This window comes from Brassica rapa, chromosome A06, assembly GCF_000309985.2.
Source record: "Brassica rapa cultivar Chiifu-401-42 chromosome A06, CAAS_Brap_v3.01, whole genome shotgun sequence".
Taxonomy (NCBI): Eukaryota; Viridiplantae; Streptophyta; class Magnoliopsida; order Brassicales; family Brassicaceae; genus Brassica; species Brassica rapa.
The window spans coordinates 5602883-5618971 of NC_024800.2; the positions used below are offsets into that span (position 1 = coordinate 5602883).

At 34.6% G+C, this 16089-nt stretch overlaps 3 protein-coding genes and 1 pseudogene across 6 annotated transcripts; 2 read left to right on the plus strand and 2 right to left on the minus strand.

The window, feature by feature from the left end:
* The first annotated feature begins 157 nt into the window (after window positions 1-157).
* Window positions 158-1235, plus strand: LOC103872111 (photosynthetic NDH subunit of lumenal location 2, chloroplastic). The gene is made up of 2 exons (XM_009150449.3): window positions 158-735; window positions 988-1235. Exons 1-2 carry the CDS (start codon window positions 268-270, stop codon window positions 1084-1086), a joined length of 567 nt encoding a protein of 188 aa, XP_009148697.1. The 5' UTR covers window positions 158-267; the 3' UTR covers window positions 1087-1235.
* Window positions 1236-1643: 408 nt separating this feature from the next.
* Window positions 1644-5722, minus strand: LOC103872112 (annotated as a pseudogene).
* A 6066-nt stretch (window positions 5723-11788) lies between these two features.
* On the plus strand, window positions 11789-14062 carry LOC103872114. Of its 4 annotated transcripts, XM_033273199.1 has the most exons (5): window positions 11789-11996; window positions 12040-12162; window positions 12321-12563; window positions 12638-12677; window positions 12756-14060. In XM_033273199.1, exons 3-5 carry the CDS (start codon window positions 12561-12563, stop codon window positions 13505-13507), a joined length of 795 nt encoding a protein of 264 aa, XP_033129090.1. In that variant the 5' UTR covers window positions 11789-11996; window positions 12040-12162; window positions 12321-12560; the 3' UTR covers window positions 13508-14060. The 4 variants fall into 4 exon arrangements, with proteins under 4 accessions (XP_033129090.1, XP_009148699.1, XP_009148698.1 ...); XM_009150451.3 differs by having other exon boundaries at window positions 11789-12241; window positions 12321-12677; XM_009150450.3 differs by having other exon boundaries at window positions 11789-12162; window positions 12321-12677.
* Window positions 14063-15155: 1093 nt separating this feature from the next.
* On the minus strand, window positions 15156-16022 carry LOC103872115 (E3 ubiquitin-protein ligase MPSR1-like). The gene has a single exon (XM_033273202.1). The coding sequence runs from the start codon at window positions 15845-15847 to the stop codon at window positions 15248-15250; it is 600 nt and encodes a 199-aa protein (XP_033129093.1). The 5' UTR covers window positions 15848-16022; the 3' UTR covers window positions 15156-15247.
* Between the last annotated feature and the right edge of the window lie 67 nt (window positions 16023-16089).

Genomic DNA, 16089 nt, shown 5'->3' on the forward strand with positions numbered 1-16089 from the left:
TACATATATATGCAAAATCCACAAAGTTCTTAAAATGTATTTGAAATATCCAACTTCTTAAGTGTTGAAATATTTAACGGTGCTGTTTCATTACTAAAACGCATGAGGCAACCTAGCTGAGCTTTTAGTCTTCACGTGCTCATGTTCACTCATTTTGAAAAAATAAAAATATAGGGATAGCATGCAATGTTGTAAATAACATTTTTAGCTCCGTCCATTTCCTATCCTTACATATTTTTTTAAAAAAAAAAACAAGAGAAAAAACAAATGAGCTCCTTCACCACCAAAACTCCGCCACCTTATCTACGCCGGCCAAATCACCATCGCCGCGTTAACCCATTATTCCCTGTCATTTGTTGCCTCGGAGAATCCCAACAAGACAGCTTTACTCGCCGGAGAACCCTGACATCGCTTATAACACTCACGGTCATCGTCCCCACTTCATCAGCATTAGCACAGGAGAAATGGGGGACGAGGTCATTCATAAAGGAGAAATATTTCCAGCCAGGTTTATCGCCGGAGGACGCGGCGGCTCGTATAAAACAGACGGCTGAAGGATTAAGAGACATGAGGGAGATGTTGGACCATATGTCGTGGAGGTACGTCATCTTCTACATAAGATTAAAACAGGCTTATCTGTCTCAGGATCTGACCAACGCCATGAACATCTTGTCGGAGAGTCGCCGGAATGATTACGTTCAAGCGGCAAACCAGCTAGTCGAAAACATGAGTGAGGTATAAGTTAATTAATTAATGATTAATGCGTTTTATATAATGTTCAACGTTGACAAAATATTATTTCTTCTGAAAATTTAATAATATTGACTAGCTATATAATTGTAAATCAAACGATATACTAATAGTTTCACATTTAACGTTGATTTACAAAAATTGATTCAATACTAAACAAGCAAGTGGAAATCAAACTTAAAAGCATATGATATTTCATATTTTTGTTATCAATAATAGTTTTGTAAAATGTTTTAGTTGGATTTTTACGTACGGACGCCAAAGGTGTACGAGTCGTATCTCTACTACGAGAAGACATTGAAATCGATAGACGACGTGGTGGAGCTTCTTGCTTAATTGTATGTGTATTGTATATCTCTCTCTTCACATGAAATCTCTGTACTCATTACATTACGTTATACTACAGTACATTATATATAAGCGTGAAGAAACTGAAGAAGCGGTTTAGGACTTTGAATAGTGTATAATAAAATTGTAAAGCAAAAGTGTAGTATATTCATATAAAGACACATAAATTAGCTTTTTGCTGAGGACATACAATGAGGAAGGATGAATTTGTAATTTTGTACACCCAACATCACCCAATAGATTTAATCTTTTTTTTACCAAAAAAAAACATCACCCAATAGAAAATTCTCTGCTTGGCATTATATATAGGGTTTATTTGCTAAATAACCCAAAAAGATGAAAAATTAAATTTTGGGAGAAAAAGTAGTAAGAGATAGAAAGAAAAAGTAGAAATGATGGAGGAGAGGATTTTTTAGTTAGTAAGTGTATTTATGTTTTTGTTGTTGTATATAGGATGCAATTCCCTTATATATATGCATATCCGTAGCCCTTTAATATAAGCTATAGACTACGTTTAAGTGTTAAATGTTTGTTTGCAAACAAGAGAAATGAAAAACACTCGAATAGTATAACAAAGTAAACAAGAAAAAGGAAACGAAAAGATGTGTTTACATTTTTTATTTTATTTCAATAGACAACCATTTTTTACTTTTTATTATAACAAGTAATAAAAAATTGCATCAACGTATAAGTTCCCTGAAACTGTGTAACCCTCTCAGTCTTCTTTTGTCTTCTGAATAATCTCCAAAGCATTACCTTTCTAAGATGGGTTTTCTTGATTTAAGAAACATGGTTTCTTCTCTTGGAATTCAAATTCTGCAACAACATATCATATACAATTTTAAGTAGAATATCTTGATATATGGATCAATGCATAACATTTGTTACCACTAAATACCAGTCTACTGTAGTCTTGATCTTTGGAACCATCCCCCCTTGCGTATTTGGGTTTTTTTTGAACTTCCGGATACTTGAGAGATGTATGGAAAAGATGTGGGTAGCAAGACAAGTCCATGATTCATATCGAAAGCGTTAGCTCTTAACCGTAAGATTACTTGCGTAAGAGCTTTCATAGCTGCATCAGGATTTCCTGTAATCTGACCACCAACAAATGGACTATTAATGGCTTAGCTTTACATTTAATATGAACTAGAATAAGACCCGCGCCTTGCGCGGGATTAAGTTATTATTTTTATTATATTTTAGAGAATGAAACAATAGTTTGGATTCATTTGGATTACGGGTGTTCAACCCGGATATCGGGTTGGTTTCGGTTCAGTTCGGTTTTTTTCGGTATTTGGTTAGTAAAATATAACTACTATTATAAATCCATATTTACTTTGACTTTAGTCTTTCACATACTTTTGAAAGATTTTAACTGGATGACTAAATTGATCAGCCAATCTTGTTGCTTTAAATCATTAGTGTGTATATATATATATTATTATTTTTAAATGATATTTTTTACTCATATGGTTTTAAAATAATGTGTATCTTCTTATAATATTAAATAAAAGTTCATATTAATATAATTTTATGATCATTTGTAACTTATTATGACAAAAAAATAATCTATTGATCACAAAATTTTCAGAGTGGGGATCTTCAAATTTCTAATAATTTATAGACGTTTTGAAAAATTCAAAATATAACATATAAGAAAAATTATAAATGTTTTTATTATATATTTAATGTGATTTTTAAATATATTTTAATAATATAAAATTAAAAAAAGAACTAAGATACAAAAATTGTTATCAAATATTTATTATTCATTATAATTAATTTTCACATATACGTTAATCATATTAGGTAATTTCGTAGCTTTTATTTAAGGAAAGTGCAAAACATTTTTTGGTACGTTATTTATCAATTCGATAGTTAGTTTAATAAAAAGTGTAATATAAGTTAAGATGGACCAACCTATTTTTCTAGGAATAGTATATTTTGTATAGTTATTTATTAAATCAGAATTTATAATCATACGGTTCTATGATCGTTCATATCGTTTTATAACAAAATATTTAAATCATCGATAACAAAATTTTCAATCTGAAATCTTTAATAAGTTTATAATTTATAAATGTTCTTGAAAATTCATTGAAAGTTTTAATATTAAAATATTTATGTAATCTTATGGTATATAGTGTTTAATATATATATTTATTTTATTATTAAATGATATTTTTTATTCATATGGTTTTAAAATCATGTGTATCTTCTTATAATAAAAATGTTAAACCATTGATCATTAATTTTTAACATAATAATTTTAATAGTTTTAGTCATTTATTGTCGTTTTTAAAAATTCAAAATATAACATATACGAAAAAAACTAAATTTTATTTTTATAGCTAATTTGATTGTTTAATTTATTTTAATAATATAAAATTAAACAAAAAATGATGGAGGAGATATTCATTGTTATCAAATCTTTATTATTAAACTCATTAATTGTCATATATATATTAGTCATTTATGGTAATTCCGTAGGTTTTATTTAAGGCAAGAAAATATCATATCATATCATTATATCATATAGTTTGACCAAATTATGTATCTAACAACATATAAAAATCGAATGTGGACCTACTTATTTTTCAATTGAATGTAATTGACTACCTAATTGAGTGCCACCTATGCATTGGGGCCTCTTTTAATTAATACAAAATTGAGGTTACATCTTTTCAAATGTTCCTCAATTAATATATAAGGGATTGTGTGTGTGTGTTTAGTTACCTGAACCATCTCCTCATCTTGACGAGCAATCTTTGGTACATTTTCCTTTTGAAGAATACGGATATTAGCGCGTGTCACACTCCTCATCTCGGATATAACAGCACCACCTTTCCCAATGAGGCATCCGATATTGGAACTCGACACAAGTAGACGAGTGGAGATTGTTGAATCATTTGTATCTTTACCAACTTTCTCACTGCAACGCTCTTGTAAAAGTATGGCTGCATTCACCGTTGGAGACTGATCTTCGTAGAACTATACCACACACAACAAAAAGTCAGTAATGAGATATTTGTATGAGATATATGCAAAGAGATTTTGGTTACCTCTTTTGATGATATGAAAATGATGCTATCATCTTCTTCACTTTCTGAGGTAGTGACTCTAATGGTTGCACCAGTTTCTTGCCTGATCTGATTGATGAAACCACCTCCTTTTCCTATCACACCTCCGACGTTTTCAGCTGGACAGATGAAACAAACACAAAACTCCGTTGCATCCGCTAAATCTCTACGTGCAGCAGCATGGTTTCTGTGAGAGCTTATTAATGGCTGATGCATTAATGTGCTTGGAGAAGAAAGAAGAGAGTGCTGAAACCGTGACGGATTATCATGAAGCAGTGAAGCAACTTGATAAAGAGCCTCTCTTACAATCAAAGGTTCTCCAATTATCTGAAAAAATAACCAACAAATACATGAGCTGATATTATAATTAAAATAAAATAAAAAATACTTGTGAGAGTGTATCTATCACCTGAAGAAGCTCATCATGGCTCAAAGTCAAAGCACAAGCAGGTAGATTATCTTTAATAACACGAATCTGAGCATTGGTTTCGTTACGAAGATTCTGAATCACTTGCCCTCCTTTCCCTATAACACAACCTATCTGGTCCGAAGGCACAAGCATCCTCACAGTAACCGTTTGTTTATCGCCAAGATCATCATCATCTTCTTCTTCATTAACCTCGGCTACAATCATGTCATGAACCTTGAAAAGAGCATCCAAAGCAGGACAAACGATCTCCCCATCGTCCCCAAAATGATTCAACTCATCACTAGTGGAATAAATGGTAACAACGCGCTCCTCGCAACCTGGCAAAGCCTCGTTGATCCTCATGTTTGACTTCGTCTCGGACCTTATCTGCTTCGCGATCTCACCGCCCTTGCCGATAATGCTCCCAGTTTTCTTAACAGGGCACAAGTAACGGTACACGGTGTCTTCAGAACCAATGACATTGCGATCTGTCTCATCGTGAAGGTTTCTTCTCTTGCTTGCTCCGTTTCCGTTAAACTCAGATTGGAAACTAGATCTCTTACCATGCACGTTCCTTACAGTACTACTAGCCATTTCAACAAGTGACAGGAAACTGAAAAAAAAAGAATCGATGCTATCAATGTTCATATTAATACAAGAAGAGAGACGTATAATTGATCAGATCTTGGCCACTCAAGTATATTTAGATTAAGACAACAGCTTGACTTTTGGCGGTCAACTATGCAAGAACTCACAAAACATAGCATTAGATTGAATCTATACCAAGAAACTAGTTTTTTACGAGAATTGAGCTCACGAGAACCATTACGAACCCAACAGATGAAGATCCATGACACATCACCAGACCAAAACTAACCAGTTTACATGATGAATTCGATTCTACCGACATTCATCCGAATGAGAATAAATTTGAACATGCAGATACTTACCGCAGAAGAATTGGTCAGTGATCGGCGATCTATCCGTCCAACTCGCCGGAGAATGTAGCTGATTCTCTCTTGTGATTCTATGGTGGTTCTTGGGGTTTGAAAGCTGAGAGGTACAAGAACTGGGGCTAACGTCTATTAATATAAACATCTGGAAGGCTAAGCGTAACAGGTTGTTTTTTTTTGGGAAAACTGTTTTTTTAGAGCAAAAAAATAGTAACTATGTCCCTTTAGACTAATCTATATTTTGTGTCATATTTTCCTATAATACCCTTTAATATTTATGAAAATAATTTTAATAAATAGTTTTACAAACAAAAAAAATTTGGAAAAATAGTAACATTTGTTAAAATACATATATGAACTTAATGGTATATTTTCCAGTTATAAAAAAGTTATAATTATAAATTTCAGATTATGTTCTAAAAAAAGTAGAAATGACATTCTACGAAGTAGAAAACGAAATCTACTTTTTTCATTGAATCTACAATATTTAGAATACGTGATCTACGTAAATAGGAGTATTCTACAAATATGTAGAATACACATTCCGCGCTTAACCTAGCATTCTACAATTCTTAGAAATCAAAATCTACACATTAATCTAATTCTAAAACATGTAGAAACCGACTTCTACAGATTTACTATAAATCTAAAACATGTAGAAATCAAATTCTAAACATTACTATAATTCTAAAAAACTGTAGAAATTGATTTCTACATATTAGTTGTATTCTACGGATAAGAAATCAGTTCCTAAAAATATGGAAACAAAATATTTGAGAATATTCACTTTTATTTTTTTAAAAAAAATCGATTTTTAAAAAAAAAAAAAAAAAAAACGAAAAAGAACAAAAAAAAAACGACAAAAAATACCTTGGCAACCTTCTTAGCCGTCTTCTATATTCCATTGATTGTTCACAAAATTTTCACAAAATTTTCACATTATTTCTACCATGATTCATGTCTATGCTTCATGTGGTGTTTGGGAATTGGTTGTATCTTCAGGTTGGAGTTTTAATGTTGATAAAAAGAAAGGGGGAAGGTTACTTGCTTTGGAATTGAAGTCTTCTCTGGAAGAGTTACAGAAAATTGTTATAGAGGATTTTGGTTTTGAAGAAACAGATGCTGATTTGGAGTTGAGTTACCTTCCTATTGGATTGATCAATTCATCAAATTGTCCACCAGTGATCATTGGAAACTCAAGGCAAGTTCAAAATTTTCTAGGGTTTTGTAAGAAGCATCAGTCAACTCAATTGTGTGTCAGCTATAAAGCAAAGCAAGGAAATCCAAATAAGATCGACATTGATCTTAATAAGATGCCAACTGATGCAAGCACTAGTGAAGAGAACAAGCGAAATCCTTGTGACATTGGGACCGCTTCAAATACTGTTAAGGGGGCTAAGCATAACGAGAAGAAGAAAGGGAAGATGAAGCAAAGTGAAGTTGATGGAGATGATTATGATGCTGACAAGCATAACGAGAAGAAGAAAGGAAAAATGAAGCAAGACGAGGTTGAAAGAGATGATGATGATGCTGAGAAGATCAATGCTGAAAAAGAAAACAGAGAAAAATTGGCAAAGAGTCAGGTGGTCGAATTGGTTAAGACGGGAGATCTTTTCCTCAACAAAACAGTTTTGAAAGCGAGGTTTGAGTTATGTGCAATGAAGCATAACTTTCACTACACAGTTACCAACTCCAATAAATCAGTTTGGTGTATTAGATGCGCTGATAAGGTGTGCTTTTGGGGTGCTCGAGCTGAGTGTTTGAAGGGCTCCACATATTTTATTATTAAGAAGTATGTCGGTGTACATTCCTGCGCACCTTCAAACAAAACCAGTGCCGGAAGGACAGCTTCAGCGAAAACGATAGGCAATCTGATAATGCATAAATATGAAGGTATCAAGGAAGGGCCTAAAGCGAAAGATATTGTTCAGATTATGCGCAATGATTATGGATGTGAGATCTCTGAATCTTTAGCATGGGATTCCCGTGAATATGCAGTCAACGCTGTTAGAGGTATTCCAGAGGAAAGTTATGGGAAAATACCAAAATATTTGCACATGCTGCGAGAGGCCAATCCGGGTACACATTCCTCTTACAAGACTGACGTCGATGGTAGATTTCGATATCTGTTTATAGCGTTTGGTCAATCGATCAGAGGCTTTAACACAGTCATGAGGCGTGTCATTGTTGTCGATGGAACATTCTTGAAGAGTAAATTCAAAGGGGTGCTACTGGTTGCAACTGCTATAGATGGAAATTCAAATTTATATCCTATTGCATTTGGGATAGTAGACTCTGAGAATGAGCAGTCTTGGGAATGGTTTATGAGAGAATTAAAAGTTGTTGTTGCTGATGATAATGGTTTGGCTTTTATTTCGGATAGACAAGTGTCAATAGCGAAGGCAGTGGAGAAAGTGTATCCCCTAGCGAGACACGGTATCTGTATTCATCATTTGTTGAATAATGTGATATCATTTGTTGAATAAATTTGCATACGTTTTCTGGGAATAAGTTCTCAACGCCAATGATATCTTCATAAGAACATTTTGCACATCCTCTCCAATTACCACACAGTGGACCTGTAAAATCTTTACTGACTTTTGTGCCACAAATCTCTCCTAAAGCAGGAACAGCTTCCATTATCCAAATTTGGAAACCAAACAAGAATCCTTCCATCAGATACCCCTCTTTCTGCTCTAATTTATGCCTTGTTTTATCAATTTGCTTCAGAAGGAAATCAAACGAATACAGACCCCATGGATAATTCCGAAGCTTCTCCAAATCCATCGCCAACTTCATGTACAGATGCGGGATATTCACCTTCTCATCCTTTCCCATCACCACACCCATAATAACGCAAAGATATATCAGTCTCACCCTATCAACCCAAGTCCAGGTATTGCTCTCTTCCAAATGCTTCTTTTTTATGATCTGCAAATTTATTTTTCCATTTGTCTTTATCTGCTTGCTCCAAAAACCATTATCGTCTTTCCATGTCACTAGCCCACTGTTATTCTCTCGCTTCACTTTCAGACCAGTGACAGCATGATACTCTTGCAATCCAAAACGCAGAGGTCTCCTAGCGAAAGTGAACCACTTCTCATGTCTCTTGCTTGTCATCAACTCCTTACACAAAAAAGAGTGTACCAACCTCGCCGAAAACTTCAGATCATTCTTCTGGATAACCATAATCTGTGAAAAAATGGGATCTTTCATAACTTCATCGAATTCTGGTTCCATTTTTTCTTTTAGCAACTCGAGAAGTTTTAGTCGGCAGCTGTTATTAATCTTCTTAACCTGAGGTTCCAATCCCTCACCGTATAAACGATTAGGCAACTCCAACTCCATACCTGAAATTTGAAAACAATACAACATATATCTATTAATAACAAAAACCTAAAATCCCTAAATCTATCCCGAAAATATGATTTAAACCATGATTGTGTACAAAATCTTCTCTAATCATCACCTTAACACATGATTGAAGTCTAAATATCTTAACTAACTCAAAAATCTACCTTTTACCTTTCTAATTTCAAACTCTAAAAAGAAGTGGAGATAGAGTTTCATACCTTTGCAGAACGAACTAAAGAGTGATAGATTCGTAAAAAGCTCACGAAATTGTATGAGTTAGGCCAAATAATCGTCCAAATCAGAGAATTGAGTGAGTTAGGGTTAATGAACTTTGGGTGAGAATTTGATTTTCTCTCCCTTTGTTCGTGAATGGGAAATTAAGGGTTTTGTCCCAGAGAAATCGAGCTTAAAAAGTTGAAATCATGCTTGGTCGGTTCAAATCAAGTGGGAATCAACCCGGATATAATCATACAAAACCAAAAAAATCGATTTGGGATTCTTTCCTGGGCACGGGATCGATCGATCTATTCTTAGTGGATCGGTCGATCTGTAAGGAATCGACCTTCGCCGATCGAGTGAAATGGACCAGGTCGATCAGTATATATTTCGCGTTTTTTTTTGTTCTGAATAATTATCGGGATCGAGCGATCCACTGTAACTTGTAAATCTGGATCGATCGATCCCGCTTGTCGAACTCATTATTTATCTTTTTCAAAAAATTACAATTTTAAGGGCATTACTGCCATTTTCGAAAAAATTAGTCTAATAGGACATAAAGTAGTACAGATTAGTCTAAAGGGACATAGTTACCTTTTTTTTGCTCTAAAAAAACAGATTTCCCTTTTTTTTTTTACTTTAATCTCTTTTAACCCTTCTTCGGGACGTGACGGCACGTATATATTCATAGTCTAACAATATAAAACATAGTATTAATATATTACTGTTAACCGTACCAAGTACAATTACATTGCTTAATACCCTTGTTCGGGAACGCTAGTCGGGCGGCCGGTTGGACCTATCGCCTAAAAAGAAAATCGGAGATTAAGCGGAAATTATACGCGGCAGAATTTTTAGATTGTTTAATATGTTATAAAACATGTTAATCTTTAATTGTGTATAACATAATACATTTTTATGTTTAGGACTGTATAAACACACAAATAGAATATATAAACTTAATATAGTGCAATTTCATCAAAATTATGAATATAAATTATATTTATCAAAATTTAAATCAAATAAATAGATACAAAATATTATTAAAAATAAAAAAAAAATAGATTAGGTGGCCGCCTATGCGGTTAGGCGGTCTAGGCGGATAAAAATCGGACAACCGATTTTTTTTGACTGATTTGGTATAAATCAAGACGGATAAATGACGTTTTAGGCGGCTAAACGTCCGATATTTAGAACCGGACTTAATACTAAACCAGCTCATACTCATTGGTGATGGTACTACTGATTAGGTTGATTATTAGTATGAGTTTTATAAAACAATATGATATTTTTAATCTTTTATTTGTTCTTCAAAGGTTAGTGATGGTACTACTGATTAGGTTGATACATAAGTGTATTTCCTAACGAAACTATTATTATCACCAACTACATTGGACTTTAATGTCCAACTTGCATTATAGTTTGCTTTTGCATTGCTAGCGACGACATTAACGTAGTAATTTTTTTATTTTAGCTTTTCTGGCCTTTTTTGCGTAAACTAGCTTTTCTGGTCTTGCACATATCATTGTCGATTTATATGAACACTTGTTTGATCAAGTACCACTAAATATTAATCAACCATTTAAATAACTAAATTATTATGACATAGTTTGCTTATTCCACTTTCCACAGGATTATTGTGTAATGTGTATTATATATTTCTCGAAATATAATTTCCAGCTAGTTTGAATTAGTCTTTGTTGAGCATGTGCTAGATTGAATATTTTCATATCTAATTATAAAGAATAACAGTATAACATATATCTGTTTATATACAAATAGAGACAAACTAGCTAGTGTATCTAAATTATTCTGTAATCCAGTTGATAGGCTGTATAAACTAGTGGGACCAAATATGCGTAGAAATTTGATAGTCAACGTCACGTAATGGAATCGACGTTCACTCCATACAGGCAACAGGCCCCATCATACTTTCTGAAGCAGCCTATGCATGTATCGAGACGGACTTTCAGAGAGTTAGAGAGAGGTTACTTACTACTTCTTGTGGTTTTTTTGGTGTAAAGGTAGTTAGAGAGATGTGTAGTACTTGTTGTGGTCTTTCACAATTTGCTAAATATTCGACATCTCAATTATTGTTCTGGGGTAAAAAAAATGTTCATTCCTTACTATTCATCAAGTTGACGGCTTTTTTAGTCTCTTAAACACTTAAATATTTTCTTGAAACCATCTAAATAATTCCTTAAATTTTGAATCTTTTTTTTTTAAATATCAACTTATAAGTTTTCTTTAAACATCTTATAAACGTATAAAGTGTAAACCCTTTCTCAGAAAAAAAAAAACTTATAAAGTGTATGTTGTTATACGAAAGCTTTTATAAAATTTTAAAAGATTATAGTAATGCATTTACAGAACATAAACATCACACATACTACATATAGGTAGTCTCGTCCAAATATCTTCAAAATATATAACCGGCTGAGAAATAATGTAAAAGTGGCTGTTCAAAATATCGAGAGAGACTAAAGCTAGGCCTAATTTACCTAATTTTTTTTAGTCAAAGAGAATCAAACAAGCTGCAATGTGAATCTCTCTTATCCTTATTTCATCAATTCCAGTCAGAAAATTGGCTGACCATTTGAAATGCATGCATGTCCCTCGATAATTATAAGAATATGTTATTTCAATACCATATGCGTATTTAAATGTAGAAGAAGTATTAATTTTTCCTTGACTAAAACGCCAACGAATTCATTTTTTCCTCCAAAAATTAATTACATTCCGAATTTTCCTATGTCAACCAAAATGCATTCAACTTTTGAATCACATTAATTACTGATTTGCTATATATACAGCTGGGAGACTTTTATTTCATTTTAACATTTGCTTCATAATTGAATTTAAATAGATAAAACAAAAAAAAAGGTAAAACTAAAAAGTTACAAACAGTACAGTAAAGAAGAAGCAGTATCAAAAATCTCCCCCTTTCCAAGAATCAGGGTTTTTTCGATCGAATTCGCGGCAAGTAGCCTCATTTTCTTCCGACAACAGTGGTCTTCTTTCCAGATATGTCTCTCCGAGTTTCGAAGCAGTAAGCCCTTTTATTTACTGTCACTCGAATACTAAAGACCAGATCTTTACTAGTCCTAGGATGATTGAGAGATTGCAAGGTTTGGTAGATTCATTCTCTGTTAGAGTTTTTGTTTTGATGATTGAAAGTTTGAAACTTTTGGTGCTATTTGATTTCAGAGCTGTGCTAAGCTAAAGGACAAGAAACAAAAATCTGAGTCAGCATAAAACAGTCTCTTAGTTTATGGAGTTAGAGGCGTTTGGTTAAGATGGGTTCGCTCTGTTGTGTGGCTGCCAAATCAGATAAGTCAGATTCTTCTGCAAGTCGTGACGTTTCTTTTGGCGCTCATGAGCCTTATTGGAGGACTAATACAAGTTTCTCCCCACCTTCATCGAGATGGGATGTCCCTGGCTTAACCGATGGTATTAGCTTATATGGTTCTTCTTCTTCCACATCATCAAACGCTAATCTTCTTCCTACTCCCAACCTTTCTCAGACTCTTCATTGGAATGATTTTGAGTCTGCTACAAGAAGAGGTTCGTTTTTTGCTTCACTAAAACTCACGTTATGTGTATCTTTTTTGTTAACTTTTTGCTTCTAATTTATCTCTGCAGATCAAGCTCTTAAGCAACTACCGTCTTGTTCTGACATTGGTGACTCTGAACCTAACCGCAACTTCTCAAACCGGCGATTTTTCTTGTCTAAACCGGTTCATCCTATACATTCTGGTAATGCTAGAGGAACAACATCTGACTCTGCGGATGCTTGCAGTTGGAGCAGCGGGAGAACAAGCAGCATTGATTCTATGGATGTTGTTCTTGCTTGGGATAATCATAACTCTACCAAAGCGCAACGAGCAGCTTCAAGTACATTTGTATGCGGTTTGTGTAACAGATACATCTCGCAGAAACCTCCTTGTGGTTCACGGTCCATCGTAAGAAACCAAGACATGCCAGTCACAGGAGTGCTTCCGTGTCAACACGTCTTTCACGCTGAATGTCTTGACCAATCAACTCCAAAGGCTCACCGGAATGATCCACCTTGTCCAGTATGCACCAAACAGGAAGGAGAGCAGGACAAGTCACACAACGTTGTGTTTAGGCTTAAACCGTTTTGTGAAGATGGGCCATCATCTACAAGACAGTGGGCCTGTGCTCAAGTTGGTGACTGTGTTGAAAGTGCTGTTAATGTGCCGCCTAGAAACACCATGATAATGATAAACAGGAACAGGATGAGGAAAAGCCTCTCGTTGAGAGGAAGCTCGAGCAAAGATTCTCCGAGAAAAGTCAAGAGAAGGGGCTCATTTATGGAAAATTTTACTAATCAAGTTTCGTTTGTGCATTCTAGAGGGAAAGAGAAGGTTTAATGGTAGCTGGCAAAAGAAGCAGAGAAATCAAAAGGTTGATTCTTTGACCTTTTGACAAGTATCATCACAAAAGGATTGTAAAGTATTCATTTTGGAGAACTGTAAGCAAATTTGTTTAGAGCTTTGATTGTTTTGTTTCTTGTAATCATCTACTTGCTGGCTAGTGGCGACCATCTTAATTAACCGGTTTATTATCCAATCGTTAAGTTTCTTTAATACGGTTTGTATGCACAGCTGTGTAGGATTTTGCCAAACCAATATATTTAGACAGCTGGGTAAACTCGACTGTGGTGGTTACAGTTTCCTAGCAAATCATATCGACATGTGCATATGTGTTCATCCTTTTTACGCACATATTGGGTTCGTCATTGCCACATTTTCCGAGGAATTGACCGGTAAAATCACACTCCTCCCCTTTCCGGACCAGCATCCAACTCTATTGCTGTGTATACCGACCGCAAGAGATTGTTAAATTGTAGTGGATTTTTTTTTGTCAACAATTGTAGCGAAATAAATTTTGATAAATTAACTGATGAAGATTAAAATTACCTTTCATATGGTGCAGAATGAGGAACATCAAAACCATAAACAAAGTAATTGATTTCATGAATGAAAATGTTATTTTGTGACTTGAATAAACTTAATACTCCATCTGTTTCAATATAGATGATGTTTTAGGTGATTATTTTTGTTTCATAATAGATGATGTTTTCACATATCTATGTAATTTTAACTTTATCAAAAACTGTGTAACCAATTGTGTTTTTATTATTTTTATTTATAATTAAATAAATTAGTTTAAAATTATATTTTAATGATTTTATGTTTAGAAAATATAATTTCTTAATATGTGTGCAAAGTACTAAAACTTCATCTATTATGAAACGGAGGGAGTAGTTTTTTTCTCTAATATCGTAAAAAAAATATCTCTCTTTTGTAAACACTATACTATAATCAAGTTAGGATAAAATTAGTTGTTCAAAATAAATTATTGGAAAAATGAAAATAAATGTGAAAATGAAAGGTGGAGCAAAGTCAACTAGATAGACAAAATAGTAATTTAGATTACTGTTATATTGAGGAAACTAAAAGTACTGTTATGTTATTCCAACTAACAGTACCACAACAAGGATCTCAGTGTTCCCTAAATCCAAAGGGAGGCTCAAGCTCAACATCATTAATCCTAGAGAGAATCCTTCAGTCAAATTTAATTACTTTAAAAGCAAGGAACAAAGCCTGCAGCTTCTGTAAATTCAACGGAAGAACTTATAATCATTGTTATGGGGGGTTGCGTTGTGGGATCTGTCTTGGATGAGGATTATAAAGTGAATGGCGTGAAGCGGTGAAGAGCTGTGGATAGCTCAACGTTTAAAGAATCGCAAGGAACAAAGCCTACAAGCTACGGTTTTAATGCTGGAAACATATCAAAGAATCTTCTTAGAGCATCATTAGTATTAATTTAAAAAACAGTTTTTTAACTTTTTAGTTAAAAATTAAGAAATAGTAACTTGATTCTAAGAACCCCAATAATGATGCTTCCCAAGAAAAGCAACCAACATCTAAGCCTATACATTGAATGCAATCTCTGTTTTGTTTTGTTTCTTTGTCGCAATGAATCAAGTTTCTTGAAACGAATCATACGCTTGGATATTCAAGTTCATCAACCAATCATTTTATTGAAATTGGAAAGACATAAAAAAACGAAAAGAATATACACAAGTTCCTTTCTAAAACTAAAACCTAAGCCTCTGTTTCATCTCGAGTGTTCGAGCCACCCTCGCTTCTTCCTCCTCCGTCTTCTTCTCCGTTTCTCCTTCCGCCGGCACCAACAGAGAACCCAATCCAAACCCCTACTTTCTTCTCTTCCTCCACTTCTTCAACAGGCATCTCGTACCTACACAGCGGACACGTGGCCTGTCTCCCTAGCCACTCCTCCACGCACTTCGAGTGGAACCTGTGCTTACACGGCATCTCCGCCGCCACGTCACCTTCCGACCACTCGTCGAGACAGATCGGACACGAGCCTCTTCTCTCCTCATCTTTCCCGATCACGACACGTGGCAAGCTCTCCACCGACGATTTCGACGCCGGCGACCTCCCTTGTTTCTCTGAAAAGTCGCCGTTCAAGAACTCCCCCAAAGCCGATCTGATCATCACCACTCTCCTGTTCACCGGATCGATGACGATCTCTCTGTGAGTCGCCGTCTGATCGGTATCCTCGTCGGCTTCACCGGCTAGAGCTAAGATCAGAGGTAAGAATCGAGAGAGACCTTCGCCTCGTCGGATCATCCTCTCGAACAAAGCCGAAAACTCTGCAAACTCCTCCGCCTCCGAAGACATCACGTAAACACCTAAACAAAGATCGTAAGAGTGAAACAAAGGATCTTTAACTGAGAAGAAGACGAAAGAGAAGGAAGCTGAAAAGAATTTAGATGCAAACAGACGAAGAAAGGCTTAGAGATTTATATATGTTAGCGAAAGGTTTTACCGTGTTCACGAGGAAGCTGGCAAAAAGGAAATATACGAAGGTTACAGAAGAATCTAGAAACCACTTTTGTTCAATCAATCAGTGTTTAAATATT